Here is a 19660-nt window from a genome sequence, read left to right on the forward strand (position 1 = left end):
CTTGGCTTGGTGTGCGGCATGGCCTGGCCTGGCCCAAGGCCCAACTCATGGACCAGTCCTACCCACGGCACAGCATAGGCCCGTGCGGACTCGGGCCGTGGGTCGTGCTGAACCGACTCCCCAAATTATCCTAAAGAAGGGAGGCACAACCCGCGATGCCTTGTGGGCCAGCACAACACAACTCATACTTTGTGCGGACCACATGCGGGTCGTGTCTTTCCGACCCAACATGACCCAATTTACACCTCTACTTGAACCTGCCCAATACTGGGGACAGGGCAAGTAAATTCAAGGATTTTCCATCCTTGATGAGGAGTGGGGTGCCTTGCCCCTGAATTCGCTTGGCATTGAGAAGTGGTTACCTTGCCCTGAACCTGTGTGACACTGGGGACGAGGTGGGGATGGGGTAGAGTGTCTTGACTATGGGGTAGGGAAAGGGATGGGGTGCCCTGCCCTGAACCCACCCCGTTGTCATTCCTATATAATTGTTAATTATTAGTGGAATTAATAAAAATATTAGCTTTTATAATTATTTTTATTTATTTAAAGAATCAAAATTTCCTTTAAAAATAATAAAAAAGAATAAAAATTATTAACAAAACTAAACTTATTAAAAAAATATTTGTTCATATTCAATTAACAATAATTATTTTTTTATAAATCAACATTAACTGAAAAATAAAATTATTAAATCTTTCAGATTTTCCCATGTATTGCACGGGTCCCTACTAGTATATATCTATATTTCAGGTTGTTGTCATGTAGTCGTAGTTGTAGTGAGGCCCTGCCATTGAGGGAACCCCTATAATTCTAGCCCCCGGTGATTAAGGAATAGCCCACACAGTGAGCATACTTTTAATAATAGTGGGTCAAAGTCACACATATGATTTTGTTTTTAACTAGAGGAGTGAATATAGTCATAGCCAACCACCCATAGTCCTAAAAAGCGAGTGAATATAATCATAGCCAACCACTCATGCCCAATTTGTGTTTATATGATTGTTTCCCTCCTCATCCTCCTCCTCTTCCTCATTCTTCTTTTAATGACTAAGAATATGTTTGCCTAAGCGGCTAGTACCACCCTTGCTAATATAACTAAAGTCACTCCTACATTTACGATAAATAACTCTTTTTCCCTTACCCTCAACCTCTTCTATGGTAAATATTTCCTAGACCGGGCTAGTCAACTTAGTGCCCTTCTTTTTCTTTCCCCTAGTAGCAGTACTAGGAGTGGGAATTCTGACAATATCAGTAGCATTCATATTGATGTTAACACTATCATATTGTGACTGAATATCATCAACATTGAACATGTTGGGAAATTGGTTTCAAGAGGAATAGAACATTTTTTTAATTATAAAAAATAAAAATTAATATAATTGCAATTTACCTGGACTGTTGATTCAAAGTCTCAACTTGATTTCAACGGTTAAAGCCTTTAAGCTTCCCAAATTGCTAACTTGAGATACTTGAGCAAGCCTTCTTCTTGTTGAAACTTGAATAAAATTGAGAATTAGATAGCAGAGAGAGTATAAGAGTAGGTATATGAGAGTATGAGAGAGCATGAGAATTGGAAATAATTTAATTGCCCAAAATATCTTAAAAAACTAGTCATTTTTTAGTTGTTGGGAGGGGTATTGTGGTCATTATAAAGCCAATTACCACTTTACCAAAATGCCCTCAAACTAGTTATTATATAGCTGTTAGGGACATTATTGTCATTTTATCTCCCCAAAGCCAAAATATATAAATACCCCATAACTAGTTGTTTAATACCTGCCCCCCCTCCCCCCAATAAAAAGCAAAAACTAGCCATTGGGGGTCCCAACGACTAATTTTTATGAACAGGTCATGCTTGGCCTACTATGGGCCCATGAACTGTGTTGGGCCGTGCCATGCCAGCCCATGGGCTTGGAAACGTAAGCCCAACATGGTCCGCGTGCTATCATGTTGGGTCATGTTAGGCCACGGGCAGCACGACTCAACTTACAACTCTAACAATAGACATCACTATTAAATATTAATGAAAAAAATGAAATGTCTAATTTGCCCTCCATTATTTCTCAAATCTTCAAAATAAAACCCAACTGATGAAAAATTTTAAAAACCATAAGAGAGTCCATCGTCTTCCTAGAAACACCCATCGTTAAACATGAATGAAAACACTTACCTGTTGATGCATTTTTACTTTTTTTTTTTTTCGATTTTGGTTCAGATGTGCCAGTTTAAGTCCTGGCTACCCTTTGAAATAGGCCCTGACCCGATACAACCCCTGTAGGGCATATTGAGAAGGACCTGATACAATACGCATCGGTCGATACGGGCCAGTATGTAACGATTTTTTGAACCTTGGCTGGAGCCACATCCAATGGTAACCTCTCTCTCTCGCACACACACACACACACACACAATTCTCAAGCCCTGTTTAATTTCACTTAGAATAAGCACTTGTTTTAACAAGTAATTATTTTAAGTGTTGGGACCAGACACTAAGTGGTAAAGAAGTACTTATGTGTATTTGGTAAAAAAATAATCAAGTACTTTTTTAAAAAGAATTACTTATAAAAAAAAGTGAAATGAGCTTTTTTTTTCAACACTTCTTGGAGAAGTGCTTTTTCAAATCGAATGGGACGATTCAGTCCCTAAACATTTTTCAATGCCAGTTTTACCCCCACATGAGGGTTTTTCCCTCCTATTTGAACACAATAGACGCATGGGATGGCAAACTTAGTTGCAGGTCCACCGAAGACGATTGATGGTGCGAAAAAACGGCCGACAAACCTGTCATTTTGCAATTTTGACTCTTTTTATGCATATTTATTTTCGATTTAAAACACTTTAGGAGGAAATTATCCCCATCCTTACCCCATTCGAAACAAACCCCCACGGGAATCACAAAAATGAGAAAAATTGTCATCCCTAAATTTGGTAAACAACTCTCTTTAAAATTAATTATTACTATTTTTATATTATAAAAAAATTATTAAAAAATATATAAAATAAAAATAATTATTAATTATTATATAACATATTTGTATACTCTTACATATTTCTATTATTTATCTTTAATTTAACAAATCCCATACATCACATGCAAACTGATTGGAACACGCAAAGGATTTTGAAAATTCAAGGGTCATAAAAGAAAAGTTTTTGTCCATATTGCTAATCCATAATCTTTGATTATAAATTTGTAATTGCCCGCCCTTCCATAACAGAACAGTTAAACCATCAAAGTCCGATGGGTTGTCAACATGTTACATCATAAATAGGTAATAAATATATAAAAATAGATAAAAACGCCGAAAGAAAATTACGGAAATTTGGATGTCAAATCATCTTTTTTGTGGAGCCCAAGTTTGTAAAAGAAAAACAAACGTTGTGGAAAATGCATAATAAGCACCACCAACCATCTGAGGGCTTTTAAAAAGGCGGGAGGATCATTCCAAGTCCAACAAGCAACAAGAAAAGCAAGCAGGGGAGAGTATCCGGCTATCCGCCCATTGTGATTCTGCAGAAATCCTTCTTCCTAGCTAACCTTAACGGAGCCCAATAGGATAGGATAATTCGGTTGCACAAAGCATGACCAAAGGATAAAGGAAGAGAAAAACTTGGTCAATAAAATATTCAAATGCATGAACAACTCTGTAAATTACCATTTATGTCAACAATAATTCATTTTTTGCTACAGACTCATAGAATAAGGAAAGAACTGGAAAACAGTAATTAAGAACATGAATAGAAGGTTATGACAACATATATATATATATATATATATAACAGATGATGACACGTTGTGCATGGCATGTGGGTAATGAACGCATGAATGAACTGTAAAACCCATTCAAGCCCATGCTAATATGCTAAGACACGTCCTTGATCAGACCCAACTGGACTCAGGCAACTCACAGTATCCAGAAAGGCCATACAGATTATTGAATGTGGGGTTGAAGAATAATGCGGGAGGGAGGGAAGGAAGGGAGGCTGTCAACTGTCAAGAGGGCTGCACCCTCCGAGCATAGGCCAACACCATCACGAAATCTTTGGCTGAAGTGCCAACGGTTGCTGTCACTCTTTGTGATGTACCTCCTGTCCGTCGCCACAACTCTACCAACTCATGCAGTTGCAATGTAGGGTCCACTGGCTGACTCCGGCAACTGATCTCAATCTGTAAGACAACCAACCAAAACAATCACAACTCTCACATGCATATACAAAATGACCAAGATAAACAATCCCTTCTGGTATGCATGAATCCATGGCCAAACTTTTGTAAAGATAAAGGAACACTAGCAGACATCTTTGACAAAAGTCATGGGAAATGATCTAACATAATACTCTTTAGAGCAATTAACCCCTAAACCATGATTGTACTATAAATAGTAATTAGTGGAATTACTATAAATAGTAATCTAGAAAGTTAAATAATAATTTTCTAGAAGAATACCATGTCTACTATAAACTGTCAAATTTAATATAAAATCATATGGGTCAGCAAAAAAACAATCCAGGTTTTAAAGGTCCGGTGTGGATTTTGTTTTTTTTTTTTAATTCTTTTTTCGTTTTCTGATCCTACCACAGAGAGCTTCCTGCCTTGTATTGGGGAGGTTAACATAAAATCCAAGAAATGTAGTTCTCCATTCCACTTGACAATTAAGTCTCTCAAACTTTCCATTTCAATTACATAGGATAACTTCCCGCCTCAGGTTGTTGAGGAGGTAACATAAAAACCCAAGAAATATTCTCTGTTCCACTTGTCAATAGCTGTTTCCCAAATTTTACAATCAAACAGACCAAATTAATAATTACTCTTGCAAGTCAATGCATACAAGTTAGTTGGAGTTTAGAATTTCAACAGAAAGTGTTATCATTTAACTATTTTCTTTACCAATCCCAATGTTACATACCAAAAGGACAAAAATCATGTGACAATGCACCAGATAAGCAGTGGTTTGCCACTGTTTGGGCAGTGCCTGAGGCAGAGATAAAGAAATTAAACTTCAATAGTTGCTGTCGGGACTGAGGAGCTTCAAGAATAGTAATTGTTGGAGACCACAAAGGAAACATTCTGCTTAGTTTCTCAGTGCCTGCAACTGATGGCATCTCAACCAAAACTAAGTTGGTTGCCCTATTTGCAAGGAGCTGAATAGTCAAAATTGGAATTTTGAGAAATTTTATATATTTCTGTATTTTTGGACACCAGGGGTAACTTTGCCATTTTACAATTTTTCTGTAGGGTCAAATAATAGGGTTTGGTTGTCCATTTATAGTTTGTTTATGTTAAAAATTTCAGAGTCATTGCATAAGTAGGAGCAGAGTTATTGAGTCTTCTTTGAATTGAAATAGGATATGACAGCTTAGTTTGAGTCCTACTAGGATTATTGAGTCTAAGAGATTGACTCCTAGGATTATTATGAGTTTAGAGTCTATAAATATGTGTGGACATTTTACACAAAGAGCAATGAAGTTTATGGAGTTTTCTTCAGCTTATGCTAATTATGGTGAGTGGTTCTCATACCCTAGAGTGATTCTAGGCACCCCATGAGTGATTCCTGGTATTTTCTCTCTTCTTTCTGTTCATCTTTTCTTTTTTGTTCCTTCAAGAAGCCATTACAGACATCAGCAGCCATAAATTTCTGATCAAAGATGACCATTCAACATTCTCTAAGGACTAGAATTGAACTGGTCCTACATCAGGCAATGTTGTAAAAGAATGACTTTTAAAAACAAACTAAAGGGATGTAACCAGCATGTTGCTGGATGATTTGTCTCCTACATTTCCATTTTGGAGGAAATCAGCAGACAACTACTTGCCTCTTGATGCTTTTTGTAAAGGAACATTGATCTGCTTTCTGTGAAGGAATAATAATGAACTCACCTCATCTTCACTAGTAAGATCAAGTTTCTTCATGAGGTACTTCTGTATAAATGAAACAGGCACATTGCCATCCCTATGACAAAGAAAACAAATCAACACGAAAAACTCAGAAAAAAAAAGAGAACACAATTCAATGGCAACTTTATTCATTACTTCACCTTTTAGATAGACAAAGTTTATGGGTACAGACAAATTTCAAGACCAGAATCTACCTTGTTTACATTGACCAGCTTTGAGTGCAAAAGTTTGCTTCCATTTTTTGGAAGCAAACTATGCTCTCATTTTGAATGCAAACATGTCAGGGAAAAAATGCAATTTTACTGTCATTTTCAGTACAAGAACATATTCTTACCAAATGCCTGCAAAACTGAACTGGAATGCAAGCTCGTTTGGTTCAGCATTTGAACTCTTACCAAACACAGCCTTATGTTCAGTCAGAGATTTGAAGAAAAAGAGCTTATAGGACAAAAAGAAAGAACATCCTTTGGAAACTTCTCTGCATTTTCCATTCTTGTGTTTTAATGAAATAGCTCAGTGATTAAAGATGTTGTAATGGTAATTAGGGAATCCTCACTTCTTTCGCAGTTTCGCACCATAAGCATTATTAAGGAACCTTCCTTTTGTTTTCTACCCACCCTATTTGGTAGTTACATTAAAGCTAAGGCTCAAACTGAACAAGATGAGGACCTCGTGATCTATTTCCAGATTGATATAAATCAAGAAGATGAATAAAAAATAAAATTACTCTTTCTAAAAAAGGAAAGAATAAAAAATAAATAGATGATCCAAATTAAAGAAGTATATGATGGGAAGTGTTATCTCCAAAGAAAGCATGGGAAAATTACAAAATGAAAACAATAATGGGAAATCTGTGGCTAGATGGATGCTTGCAAAATAGCTTCTGAGATCTTGCCTCTGCATACCATTTTCCAACAGCAAACCTAAGGAACCTTTTGACATGTGATTATGAAGAGGCAGGAAAGACTGACCCCCTGACATACTAGGCTTTTGGGGTTTTGACTATTTTCAGGGGGGTAGGCAGGCCTAAGACTGACCCCCTGACCAAATCTGAGGAAAAAAACTAAAAAAAAAAAGTTTTGTTGCTTTAAAACACTGCATGAATGTATATATCAGGTGTATCGATACTTTGAACCATGTTGTCAGCTAATGGAGTACTTCTACCTTGTGGTCTAACTCTTTGGAATGTAGGGGTATTTTTTTTATTCTTTGTTTTTACATTTACAAAGTTCCTTCAATTATTGTAAGAAAGAAAGTGGCTCGTGAAACAGTCCATGTTTACTCAGTTATATGATATATCCACCTAATTTACCTTCTATCACATTAGTATGTTTCATATACTAACAGGTGTGGATGGCAGTAGTGGGGAAACCATGGACGAAAACAAGAAGGTAGATACTCCAATAGGAGTAAAATGGATGAAAGCCAAACAAGCAATCTTAAGAGGGAAAATGGGATTACAGGGAAGTTGTTTAGCTGTAGGAGATCTATGAATGGCAGGAAATAGATGGAGTGACTCTAGAAATGGAATAGTATTAGTTAGGTTAGGCCCAAGTGATTTGTAATCATCCAGAGAATTATGAAATTCAATAAATTCCTAGGCTACTTTTTTGCACATCTCATTGTCTTGTTTACCAAGAATGATCAACAATATGGTTGACTCATTCTCCAGAGAAGCGACGGTAAAGTCATATCCATACTGCAGCATTATTCTTGATGGGTAACTGGTTGCTGTGCTATTTCTTTCTTTCTTTGTATTTCTCCTCATCTAAGATAAATATATTAAAGAGGATTTCAATACATTAGTCTGTGCCACATTCTTTCAGATGAAGCAGGTTACAAGTTACAAATCATACCTAAGTCTCCTAAATCAAATAAAAAAATACCTAAATTTACCATGTGGATAGTGGGTTCTAAACAAAACATGTAGGTATGGTTGCCCTGTACTCAGTATGTGGTGGTTATTAACTAGTTTTCTTCTCTAGTGAAGTTATCAGCCATTCATCAAAAAAACAGGAGTAAAAATCAAATTTATTGCATTCGATTGAGGAGAATGTGGACTGAAGAGTTAGCTCTTGGTCCTTGTGGTATTGGGGTCTAGGGATGGCAATGGGTTACATTTGGTATGGGCTGGGCTTTAACCAGAACCCAACCTGACATGACTTAATCCAACGTGAATCTACCTGCCCCATGAATCAAGCAGGGCAGGATAAGACTAGGCAAGAATATAAAAATATTAACAAAGAAGAAGACAAAAGTAATAGGGAAAAGGTAAAACAATTGAAGTCTACATAATAGTTTAAATGGTCAACCATATGTTTCTTTCGGTCCTCCAATAACCTCTTTCCCCAGCCTTACAAAATGGACATCCATAACTTATTTCTGGGTACAGTATGAATGAGGGATAGACAAACAATATACATTAGAAAATTGACACAAATTTGCAAGAAGGCCAGTCATTTGGTTCTCCTCTCTGAAGATGTCCAAGGCCTTGATTTCATATGACAGTAATTTCCTCCATTTTACAAAGTCCAGATCAACCAAGTGAGCTGAAGTGTTTAACTTGGGAATTAGCATACATGGTGGTTTGAACTTTAAGGAAGACCACATAAAGGGTCTAAACAATGATCCTATGCAAGTCCAGATAATATTATAGTGATATGGAATACGAGCAGGTGCAAAAGTTGAGATAAATTTTATACCTTTTCCTGCAATGGACTTCAATGGAGTAGAATGATGAAATAGGATAGCCATCAAAAAACAGTTGGGACAAGGCTTATGAGTTAATTTCTATATTTTATTTACTTTTTTGCAGTATGGGAATTTTTATAATTTTATATTTATGTGAGCTCCAGTAGCGAGTTCAAGTCAATTGAATATTTCCATATAGTATTTAAGTGTCTTGTGCCAGTTATCATGATTTAAGGCGTTTTTTCTGCATTCTATCTGAGTCTTTACTAATAAAATTTAACCTTTCCACTTTATTCAGGCCTGACCACCCAAATTAATGTTATAACTAAGACATGTATATGATTTTAAGAGAGGACATCCATATAGCTTTTTTTTTTTTTTTTTTTTTTTTTTTGGGGGGGGGGGGGTAATTGCTACAAGCTTTTGATTCCAAACCCAAGAGTATGGAGCAGAGGTTTAGGCAATCAAGAAAAAATATGTCCAGAAAATCTGTGTAGCAGAAATGCAAAAGCTAAGATGGATGAGTGGAAAAACTAGAAAGGATAGGATCATGAACAAAGTCATCTAATAGGAACCTAGGAGTAGCCCCAATAGGTGATAAAATGAGAGAAAGTAGACTAAGATGGTTTGGTCACGTGCATGGAAGACCGTCAATAGTATCAGTTAGAATAAGTGATTTGTTAAGTTGAAAGGGCTAGAAAGGCTAGGGGTAGACCAAAAAGGACATGGGTAGTAATAAGAAATGATTTAAGCACTAATGATTTAACAGAGGATATGGCTTTAAATAGAATGGATTGGCAAAACAGGATTCCTGTAGCCAACCCCATATAGTTGGGATAAGGCATGTGCGATGATGATGATGATTTTCCAAACCTAAGGATTGATTCACAGAAAGCCTTTTCTATCAGAATATATGAAGTCAAGAATAATATGTTTCAACCTTTGAAGTAAATTCTGCCAGATTTGGAGCAAGCCCAGCCAAATTGATTCATCTCTAAGGCACAGTATATGCAAATAGCCAAAGAGCCAAACTCCAGCCCCAATTGATTCCCAGAAAGCGTGGACTTTCATATTTGTTGGTGTTGATCAAAGATATTATTGATTAAGAAAGTTTTGGTTTAAGGACTGTTTATGACTACATACAGGAAAGTGTTGTCTTTCATATTTTTTGTCCTCACTTTGAATTGCCAGTTCCATAGAACTTCCAAGCTAAGTCCAAATCATGTATAGTTCTACTCATAATAATGGGCCAACCACGATACACCACATCAATTCTATATCATGTGGGCGCCGGTAGTTGTTTCAATTATCTTCCTGTTCATAAGGGATCTGTTAAAGAAAGTTAAATGGATGACAAGGAATATGACTGTCAGGTTTCAGTGGGTCAGAAGATCAGAAAATGCAATGGCTGATTCTTTGGCCAAGCAAGGGGTGTCAAGGGGAGATCTATTTTGGGCTACTTTGTAATTGTGTCTCAGGCCTGGGCAGTTTTGGTGTATACGGTTCAGCCCTAGGGGGGGGGGGGGTAACATCTCATGCCTCCTCCTAGGCTGATTGTATTATTGATATTTGATTTAATAAAACTACTTTCATTCATCAAAAAATAAATAAATAAATAAATAAGGGACATAAATGACATGGCAGGTAATGATTGAAACAGTACCATAATTTTGACAAAATGAACCACCATATAAAGGCCTAATCACCCACTTAAACATTCCTTTTGAAATTCATAATAAGTTCCATCTAACCCAGCTGCCCCTCTATTTGCCCTTACCCTACATTTTTTCTTTTTGATTAATAACTGTGAAATTTCATTAGATTAGAAAAATGATATAGTACAGTGAGTAAAAACCAAAGAAAAGACAGTGAGAGATAAAACAACTTATCTCTCCCCTTAAATGCACCCTTCCCTTACAATTGTGCCCAGATCAGAACTTGTTGTCCCACCCCTTGTTTTGCTAGAGAATCAGCAAAGGAGTTGGCACTATGCTTGCACAAGATGAAAGAAACTTCCATCTTCCTTGTTAGCCATCTGAATTTTTTCTTTTCATTGTTGTAAACCCACATCTTCATCTCAACACTCTGCAGCCAATTACAAACCAATTGTGAGTCCCCTTCCACTACTAATTTCCTCATATTCAAAGATCTTGCCCTTTGAACTCCTTCCATCATTGCCAAAACCTCTGCTCCAAGAGAATCTCCCTCTCCCACCGGGCCTGAAAATAAGGCAATTATTCTCCCCTCGTCATCCCTAAACACATCAATTTTTTTTTTTTTTTATCAATCTAAACACACCTCCAACTCCTGATGGTCCTGGGTTTCCCATGCTACTACCATCAAAGTTTGATAAATCCTGTTTCTGGTGGAGACCAAAAATGAGTAGTGGCAGGAGTATAAGGAGCAGATTTTGCAACTTCCTTCCAATTTCTCAGAATATCATCCGTAGTTACACAAGAAAAGGATTCAAGAGATCTGAGCCAGTGAACCACCCTGACCATTATTACTTCAATCAAGTAGTCTTCCTTATTTTTTTCCTTGTCCAAAAATAATCTTGAATTCCTTTCTTCCCAAATTGCCCATAGTATCGTCGCTCTAATAAATCTCCACATCAGTCTTCCCCTCTTGTATTTGCCCTTACCTTACATTCTGTTCAGGTTCTTTGACCTATTTCCAGCTCTAAACCTATCTACCCAGTTTCTGCATTATACTGCCTACTCTATATCAAAATGTCAGACTTTCAAACCCTAAACCTTAAATTAAATCCAATTAAATTTAATTTCAGTCAGGAAATCCTGATTTCCAAGACCAACCAGCATTAGAAAAATCAGTAGAAATAAGAAATTAAGAGGGAAGAAATTTCACTATATCCATACTAAATAGTGAAAAGGTAGGTAGAACAGAAAATGTGCATCATAGAATCATGTATTGGACACTATCTTAACAATCACATAAGAGCATATTGAACAAACAACTGAAGTAAAGGCAACTTTTAAGTAATAGCATCTTGCAAAGAACTTTTTAACATGCCAAACAAAATGTAGATAGGGAAAGCTAAAAAGCTATAACGGACGGTGATTGCATTAAACATAGTGGGACAAAAGAAACTCACTTTATCCTCAAGTAAGATGCGGATATCTGTGGCAAGGGAGCATCTCCTTCCCTGAAATCATTTATCATGTCATCAGAAGACAAGCGTAGAAGCAAAAGGTATGATTACCAAAAGAAAAAGGTTCCTTCAAATTCAGAGTTTGAGGTGGTTTCTTACTGGTCTTCAGAAGCCACTAATGAGAACCAAATTGGACCAATTCTTCTATCACGTTTGAAGCTCGCAGCATCAAGCACAGATTGTGCTGACATGCCTAGATCCCTGGAAGCAGATCCCCTTTTTCGGCCAATCCCATGCAACTTTCTAGGCTTCCCAGATCCTGGAGGAGCAGTGGTAGTGCCATTTTTGTTATCCTGGACTTTTGACTTATGGCCCTGTTGTTTAATCTTTGTCTTAGGCACAGCTATGTCACTGTCAGTGACAGAGTCTGGCTCTGATTTGGTAACGGAGCTTTGTGAATTGAACTTGAAGGACTTTGTTCTATTTGCAGCTTCAACAAGGCAATTTAAGGGCTTCCAAAGATCTGCTTTCCCACCCCATGGCTCAGCACCATTCTCCGTATCTTTACCAGTTGAGTTGTGGTTAGATGCTTCGTTGGTGGATAAACTCTACAGAAGTATAGTAGTTAGACACACAAAGTATAGTAGTTAGACACAAAGAAGTTGATGAGTATGAGCATATAAGTACGACTTTCTATTTGGCTTCTTACCTGTCTCTTATTTTGAGCTATCTTGTTTAGAGTCTCAGGTGAGCTTGAGCTCCCTGGACGATCTTCCAGTGAGTCTTCCTCCTTTTTGATGGGCTCATCAATGGAAAAGCTAGATCCTCGTAAAGCAGCAGCCTTTCTTGCAACAGCTTTTGTTCTTCTTCCAGTCAAGCCAGTCTGTGTTGATACTCGAGGGGTGCTAACCACCAAAGATGAAAGCGACCTCTCCTTTCTTCTAACTGGCAATGAAACAGAAGGCACAGCTTCAGGTGCCTTAACCTTTCTTCTTTTGAAAGGGAAAATTTTGGCCCTCACATCCTGCAGATTATGGTCAGGCCTGCAGATTACAAAAATTCAAGAGCATAAATACAAGGCAATGTTTATCTTTGCTACACAGGAATGTCCTAAGGAAAAGATGGAAATCATAGCATAAAATAGATGTTTATGCATACCAAAGAAGAAAGGAAAAAAATGAAAACTTATATGGAGAACTGTCCCTCTAGATTCCCTTGAGTGCAGGAACTGGACACATGTCCAACACAGACACTTCTGTCAATTTTGGAGAGTCCATGAAACACTTCTATTAAGGCATATAACCTATATATTTCATTGGTAGAGAAAATGAAAGTATATCCCATGTTAATGAGTTAATGTTATATACTAAGATAACAAAATGTTTTTATTCTGACTTTTTCCTTCCATAGTTGCATTTTGTGTTTATGTACACAAATTCACATCTAAACAAGCATAGACCACCACAAAATTTTTCCATTTATTTTTTTATCACCATCTTTCATCACACTCTCTCTTGCACTGCCACTAAACTAGTACACACATATATGTACACATTTATAGACTTAAATGTTCTCTGTATTAAAGCTCATCTTTTCTGTTTCAAACACATAAGTCACCAAGACTAAAACATTCTCAGATTGAGAACTTGGTATTAGAGCCAAGTTTAGAGTAGATTTTTTTCTCCCTCATGCAGTATTAGTCCAGCCGACTGTAGTGTTGTTGCTGCTCAAGAATGAAGCTTATAGAGGGTTCCAGAAGTTGGCAATACCAGAGAAAAGGTGAGGTTTTCTGTGAAACCTGGGAATCAACCCGTGACAGGAAATTCGTTTCTGCCCACCTCAGTTTTGTTTTTCTGATGTTTGGATGGTCCCTGTGAATCTGTTTTGGAGATTAAAGGTAAAGGTGCTTACTGCTTAGGACTATTTCCAGTCCCTCTAAGGAGATTGCAATTATATTTTTCCTTTTTTTTTACTTTACCCAAAAGGGTTTCAGAATAACTTGTAGGCCTTGCTAACTGCATCAGAAGTTTCTTTTGGGATTTTGTCTATTGGCTATAGTCGAACATTCATATGGTAATTAATGGAGACACAGAGAGAGGATCAGAAGCAGGACGGTGATACTTTTGGAAACCCGGTGGTGGCAAGTGACCCCTTTGCATCACAAATCACCATTGTTAGATTGAATGGGTATAATTATCTACAGTGGCCACAGGCTGTGAAGAATCTAAAGATATACATTAGGGGTCATTGAAAGAAAAGGAACCAAATGTTCAGGACCCTAAGCATCCTAAGTGGGTTCAAGAAGACATGATGGTCGTGTCTTGGCTCATTCATCCTATGCAGCCAAATATCAGCCAAAGTTTCTTGTGGATGAAGACATCCAAGGAGATATGGGACAATGCAGCCAAAACATAACAGATCCATGAAGCTCACTTCTCTCTACAACAAGAGAATCAAAAAGACACAGAAAGACTCCTGAGACAAAAAAAAAAAAAAAAAAGAGAATAATTGATCATCAACCTCTTTTCCTCTTTTAGTCCCTGGTCTATTTTTCTTGTTCATAATTCAGTTCCTAATTTTATTTTTCTTCAAGTTTTCCCTTCAGTTTCTAAAGAAACCATTACCTAATGTCACTGCCGGCTATCCAAGGTCTTGGGAAGGGTGGACTGAATTTGGACCCAACCTCCACTTTTAGCACAAAGTGGCCATTCTCAGACTCAAAACATCATTCTTACAATTGTCGGTGCCAAGGTTTTGCCACTCTCAGACACAAACATATCAGTTTCTACCTTTCATTTTTTTTCTTTTTTATTAGTCTTTCTTATTTTTATCATAATTCTAGGTTATTTGTAAATTTGCATATCCAAAAACTATTCATGATGCTTTATTATGTATGTTATCTTTTTCTATACATACTATTAAAATATGACAATTTCCCATATCGTTTTCTCAGATGACAATGTAATGAAACATGTGGACTCTTGATATATACCCATCAATGAAACACCAACACATGTTTTATGGTTCCCACAATGTTTCCAAACTTAGCAACATAATTGTGAGTTCAGAAGGCGATTTGCATGGTTTCAAATCTATTAATCATGATAGTCTGATCTATAATATCAATTGAGTTTTCCTGTAATTTTGTTTTTTAAATATAATATTGTGAAATAAACAAAATAATAACTATAATTAAAATCTGTTAATTATCTTCTTGCTGTTGATGTCTGTACATTGTTCTTTTTGTCAGGGATTTTTTTTTGATAAATCTTTTTGTCAGGGATATTGATATGACTGCAAACATGGTTTCTTGTAAGAAGATAGTAATAAAGAAAAGTTGAATATTAGAAAGATTGTCATTGAGGGTGACTTGAAGCTTGTGATTGAGTGGCTTCAAGCAGAGTTGGAGGATGAATGGTGGTACTATTATCTTTGAAAAGAGAAAAGTATTGAGATTTTTCAGGGGATGGAGGTGAACTTCAAATGGGTGAGAAGGGATGCCAATGTATTTGCTGACACTCTTGCTAAACAAGGGGTGGGAAGGGATAGCTTGTTTTGAGCTATGTTGTAATAGTTTCTTCCTCTGGGAAGGGCTAAGAGAGTTATTTTCTCCCATTTTTTTTTCTTGTACCCATTATTCCCCTTCATAATTAATGAAATTGATTCTGTTATTGATAAAAACTGGTAATAAAGAAAATAACAATGAAAAGGGGAGTTTTTTAAATAAGTTCACCAGCAGAAAGTAAGTTTCCAGCCATCTGACACTGGGTACTTGACCATTTCAGGAAGCCATTGCTCTAGTGTATTTACAGGCTGGCAGCAAGGCATATTGACTGGCATTTTGGAAGTTTTTTTTTTTTATCAAGATCTAACTGAAATCTAGTTGTTTTTGTTTTTCTTTATTGTTCATCAGCAGATAGCTGATAGCCATTTTCTGATTGTTTTTCACCGAGTCTGGGTTGCCGAAGCATGGCCATTGTTCCAGTGTCTTTATAATACATGGATCCATAGACTTTGAAAATGTGTTGCTTTTTCCAAAAAGAGAAAATGTTTATGTGTGTGTGTGTGTGTGTGTGTGTGAGAGAGAGAGAGAGAGAGAGAGAGAGAGAGAGAGAGAGAGTGAGAGAGAGAGAGAGAGAGAGTCCCAATAATATTAGGGAAGCCCAACAAAATCAGCAACACAATATTTTGCCATATTAGGGAATTTGAGAAAGTCAACCAAAGGAACCTAGGAGTAGCTCCAATAGGTGATAAAATGAGAAGTAGGCTAAGATGGTTTGTTCACATGCATAGAAAACCAACTATGGCACCTATAAGAAGAAGCAGTCTGCTGTAAGTTTAAGGGGCTAGAAGGGCTAGGGGCAGACCAAAAAGTACATGAATTGAAGTGGTGAGATCTACCAAAAAAAGACTTGAAGTAGTAAGAAACAACTTAAGAGCTCAAGATAAAAGAATGGATATGGCATGAAACTGAACGAAATGGTGAAACAGGATTAATGTGGCCAACCCCATATAGTTAGGATAAAGCTTAGATGATGATCATTAGGGAATTTGAGAAAACTTAGAATCACACATATTCATAGGAAACTAGTAATTTATACACGTTTTCCAACTTTAAATTTAGGCAGAATGACCTCTTCAATGTATTGCATATAAACTCATAATATGCATAGAAGAATTGACTGGCATGTAGATTCCATGAAGAGAGTGAGAAAAGAGAGAAACAAATTATAGGAATAAGTCCAAAGAAGAATCTGACCTGAGTTTCTCCACCGGAACACAACCCAGATCGATGTTGCATATTGGACAGCAATCCACCTCCTCATCTGTAAGCTTCTCATATATGCACTTTCTGCAAACTAGTTTTAAGTATGAAAAACAAAAGAGTTACCAAAAATGTAGATCTTAAATGTTAAGCTTACTCTATGTACAATGTACATCAACACTATAAGAAGTGTAGCACTTAATGTCTTAATGTTTTCTTGTCAGTGACTACACTGCATAATGTGCCTCATTCCTGTACTGAAGGCTGAAAGACCAGAAGGAAAAGGAAACTAGCAACCCAAGATAGGTGAAATATAAACAAACTTGAAACTAATTCTTTAGCACAACAAATCTCATAAGATTACTTGGGACATTAATGGAAGTTCAGATGAATTGCATTTCAATGAGTAGTTCACAAACAAAAGCATATGATTTTGTTTTTGTTTTTCTTTTGTTTTTTCATGGATAACAATGCATATGAAATTGAAAAGAACTATCACCTTTTAACAATCAGAGCTTGGTACCAAATGATGATAAGAGCTCTCTTTTCTTTAGAATCAATCCATCATAAAAAGGAAAAACAGAGCTACAACTATAGCAGCCTAACAAGGAACTTGGAAAAACTGCAACCATTATAAGCTTCTAGTGAGAAAGAAAAGAGAAAATTTCACTTAGACCAGTCACCATGTTGAGGAACTCGTTCCCTTTCTCTAGTTATATCTGTGAACTGTAGCCATGTCAAGACCATCCAAATAGCCAAAAGAATGCATGATTGCTCATGTAGCTGCATCTTAGGCACACAATACATCCATACGAAAGTAAAGACTAGATTATCCACCACCAGCATTACCATCAGATCCAATTCCAAGCCTCTCTAGTGAAATAATCCAGTCAGAGGAATTCTTTAGTTCTTAAGCCATATTATCTGAGAAAACTAGACTACACCAACTGGAGGGAAGACGACTGAACTTAAAAATGCAGGTAATTTACAAGTGATGATCCCATCCAGAACCTAGGTATGTAGTTGATCTACAATATTGAAAGAAAGGGGGAAAAGGAAAAGAGTGACGAAGAAAAAATAAGAATCCATCAATCTCTTAATGCTCAATTGTCGGTTGGTCAAATGTTATCACAATTGTCTTATCTCCTTGTTACATTACAACTCGCAAATTTAGAAAGACAAGAGCTAATGAGAACTAAAAACGCATTATTTTAACCGGGTACATCTGTCACAATAATTAAAGATAGCAATCATAATACTTCTTAATTACTTCATTTAAATTTAACGGTATAATCGTCCTCGGACCGAACAGATAAGATTCCAAAATATGAAAACAACAATGTTTCTAATGATATATGCTCATTCTCTAGTTAAGCCTCAAATTTGTAGAAGAGGAAGATGAGATCATAGCAACGCAAGATATGAAACGCCCGGATCACAAAATTGCAGAATATGAAAAACCCATATCATAAAAAAACGAAAAGTATGATGAGCCGAGATCATGAAAATGCAGAATACAAAGAGCCCAGGCCAAAATAAACAGAAAGGAAAAAGATTTAGAAGGTAATGAAACAGAGCTGAAAGACTTACACGTATGAAGGCATTCGGATATGGTCGTAGCTTCCTTCAACAGCTTATTACAGAGGGGGCATGTCATGCACGCCGCGAGCGTCTCCCTCCGAACTTTCACCACCTGGCTCGTCATCCCCAAGCCTCGCAACCCCTCGGCGCAGCTCTATTGACGTACCAACACGGTGCATGGTAGCAATACACAACAAGGCATGAGATTTGCGTTCATGTTCCTCTGCATAACTGCATTAAGCACGACAAACAATGAAAATCACGAAAGAAAGAGGGAGGAAGACACGAAAATAATGCAAAATAAGAACTGATTTCTTGCTCTCATGAGATGTATGAGACCTCTCGATCCGTCGTCAAAGTGAACGAAAAAACGGATTTTCGGCGGTGATTCGCAAATGGGTCTGGATTATTTGTGAAGAACCGACGTGGGTTTTTGTTGGATTTGGACAAAGGGGTGGTGGATGATCTGTTCGAGGCTCGGAATCAACAGATTCGACGAAAGAGCATGGACCAAGAGAGGTTTTTTATGAAAAACAACGAGTTCGAGAACTATTAGGAGAGGCTCATGGATAAAGTACGCCGCGATGCGCCGATTCGTAAAACTACACATTTTCTCACTCTGAATTCCGGTCCCGCCCGATGACAACAAGCCAACAACATGGTCAGTGATGAAGTCCACCTGAAAAGAACCGCTTAGTTGTCCTCCTCTCCATAACACCGTCAGATTAGAATCTTTTAACTAAGAATGGATTTTGGTAAAAAATAATCTAACGATTTCAACAAACCATTAATTATGATAACAGCATGTTCTAATCCAACGGTTCTAAGCAAATTATGACAATCTACCTATCTGGATTTCATCGAGGCGAAGTATAAGATTTCAGAGATTCCGGCGCGCACGGTACGTCGACTAGCTATTGGAATCGAACGTGTCCACGGCGCACATTAGCGAGCAAGGAGCGTACTTATTCCGATCACTTCGCATAAGCGCTTATGTTAGAAATGGAAAGTCAAAACGTAGAGTAAATATGAAAAGCTAGCGTGCACAGTTCGGTTGTGATCGTAGATCTTATCTTTGATCAGGAGGGAATCAGCATCGGTGGAGCCCACAGGGATCAGACATTGGATTTCTTTGTGTCAACTAAATCCATGCTTCAGAATCGCTAGATTGGCATCAGATACATTGGATTTCTTGTGTCAACAGGGATCTAAAACTTGATGTCCAGGGCTTGCATTAGCATGAAGGCACTGACGATGGCCCGCTTTTTGTGGCTTTGGTTAATCAGTACTGTCCATGAGATGTACCAATCAAGCGTCTGATCCTTTAGATGATTCCAATCACACGGTGAGAGTTACATCAGGGCTAAATGTTAAAATGCCACTGATTTCTCCAAATAAACGATGTTCTTACTTCTTGCAGTTGTGGGTTAGGTTGGATTTATTACAACTAACAACCATGTTGTTTGTATGAGGCCCATTAGATTGTCCTTTTTTCAATTTGAAGTATTTGCAATTCTCCCCACCTTCTACTTCATTTTGCAACAAAACCCACATCGAGAGTTTCAAAATTACAAGAAAGTGAAAAGTAAGAAAACAATGTTTTAGAACCTCGCCCAGG

The 19660-nt window shown here is 37.2% G+C and overlaps 1 protein-coding gene across 4 annotated transcripts; it reads right to left on the minus strand.

The window, feature by feature from the left end:
* Positions 1 to 3617: 3617 nt before the first annotated feature.
* DRIP2 (DREB2A-interacting protein 2) lies at positions 3618 to 18655 on the minus strand. 4 transcript variants are annotated; one of them, XM_088960363.1, is made up of 9 exons: positions 18382 to 18655; positions 18052 to 18273; positions 16456 to 16555; positions 12406 to 12739; positions 11856 to 12304; positions 11700 to 11750; positions 5879 to 5951; positions 5519 to 5597; positions 4031 to 4168 (listed from the first exon to the last, which is right to left on the minus strand). In XM_088960363.1, exons 2-8 carry the CDS (start codon positions 18164 to 18166, stop codon positions 5520 to 5522), a joined length of 1200 nt encoding a protein of 399 aa, XP_088816489.1. In that variant the 5' UTR covers positions 18167 to 18273; positions 18382 to 18655; the 3' UTR covers positions 4031 to 4168; position 5519. The 4 variants fall into 4 exon arrangements, with proteins under 4 accessions (XP_088816488.1, XP_088816491.1, XP_088816490.1 ...); XM_088960362.1 differs by lacking the exon at positions 5519 to 5597 and having other exon boundaries at positions 3618 to 4168; positions 18382 to 18651; XM_088960365.1 differs by lacking the exons at positions 5519 to 5597; positions 5879 to 5951 and having other exon boundaries at positions 3618 to 4168.
* Between the last annotated feature and the right edge of the window lie 1005 nt (positions 18656 to 19660).

This window comes from Nelumbo lutea, chromosome 1 (genome assembly GCF_056320005.1).
Source record: "Nelumbo lutea isolate HS-2025 chromosome 1, American lotus-T2T, whole genome shotgun sequence".
NCBI classification, from domain to species: domain Eukaryota; kingdom Viridiplantae; phylum Streptophyta; class Magnoliopsida; order Proteales; family Nelumbonaceae; genus Nelumbo; species Nelumbo lutea.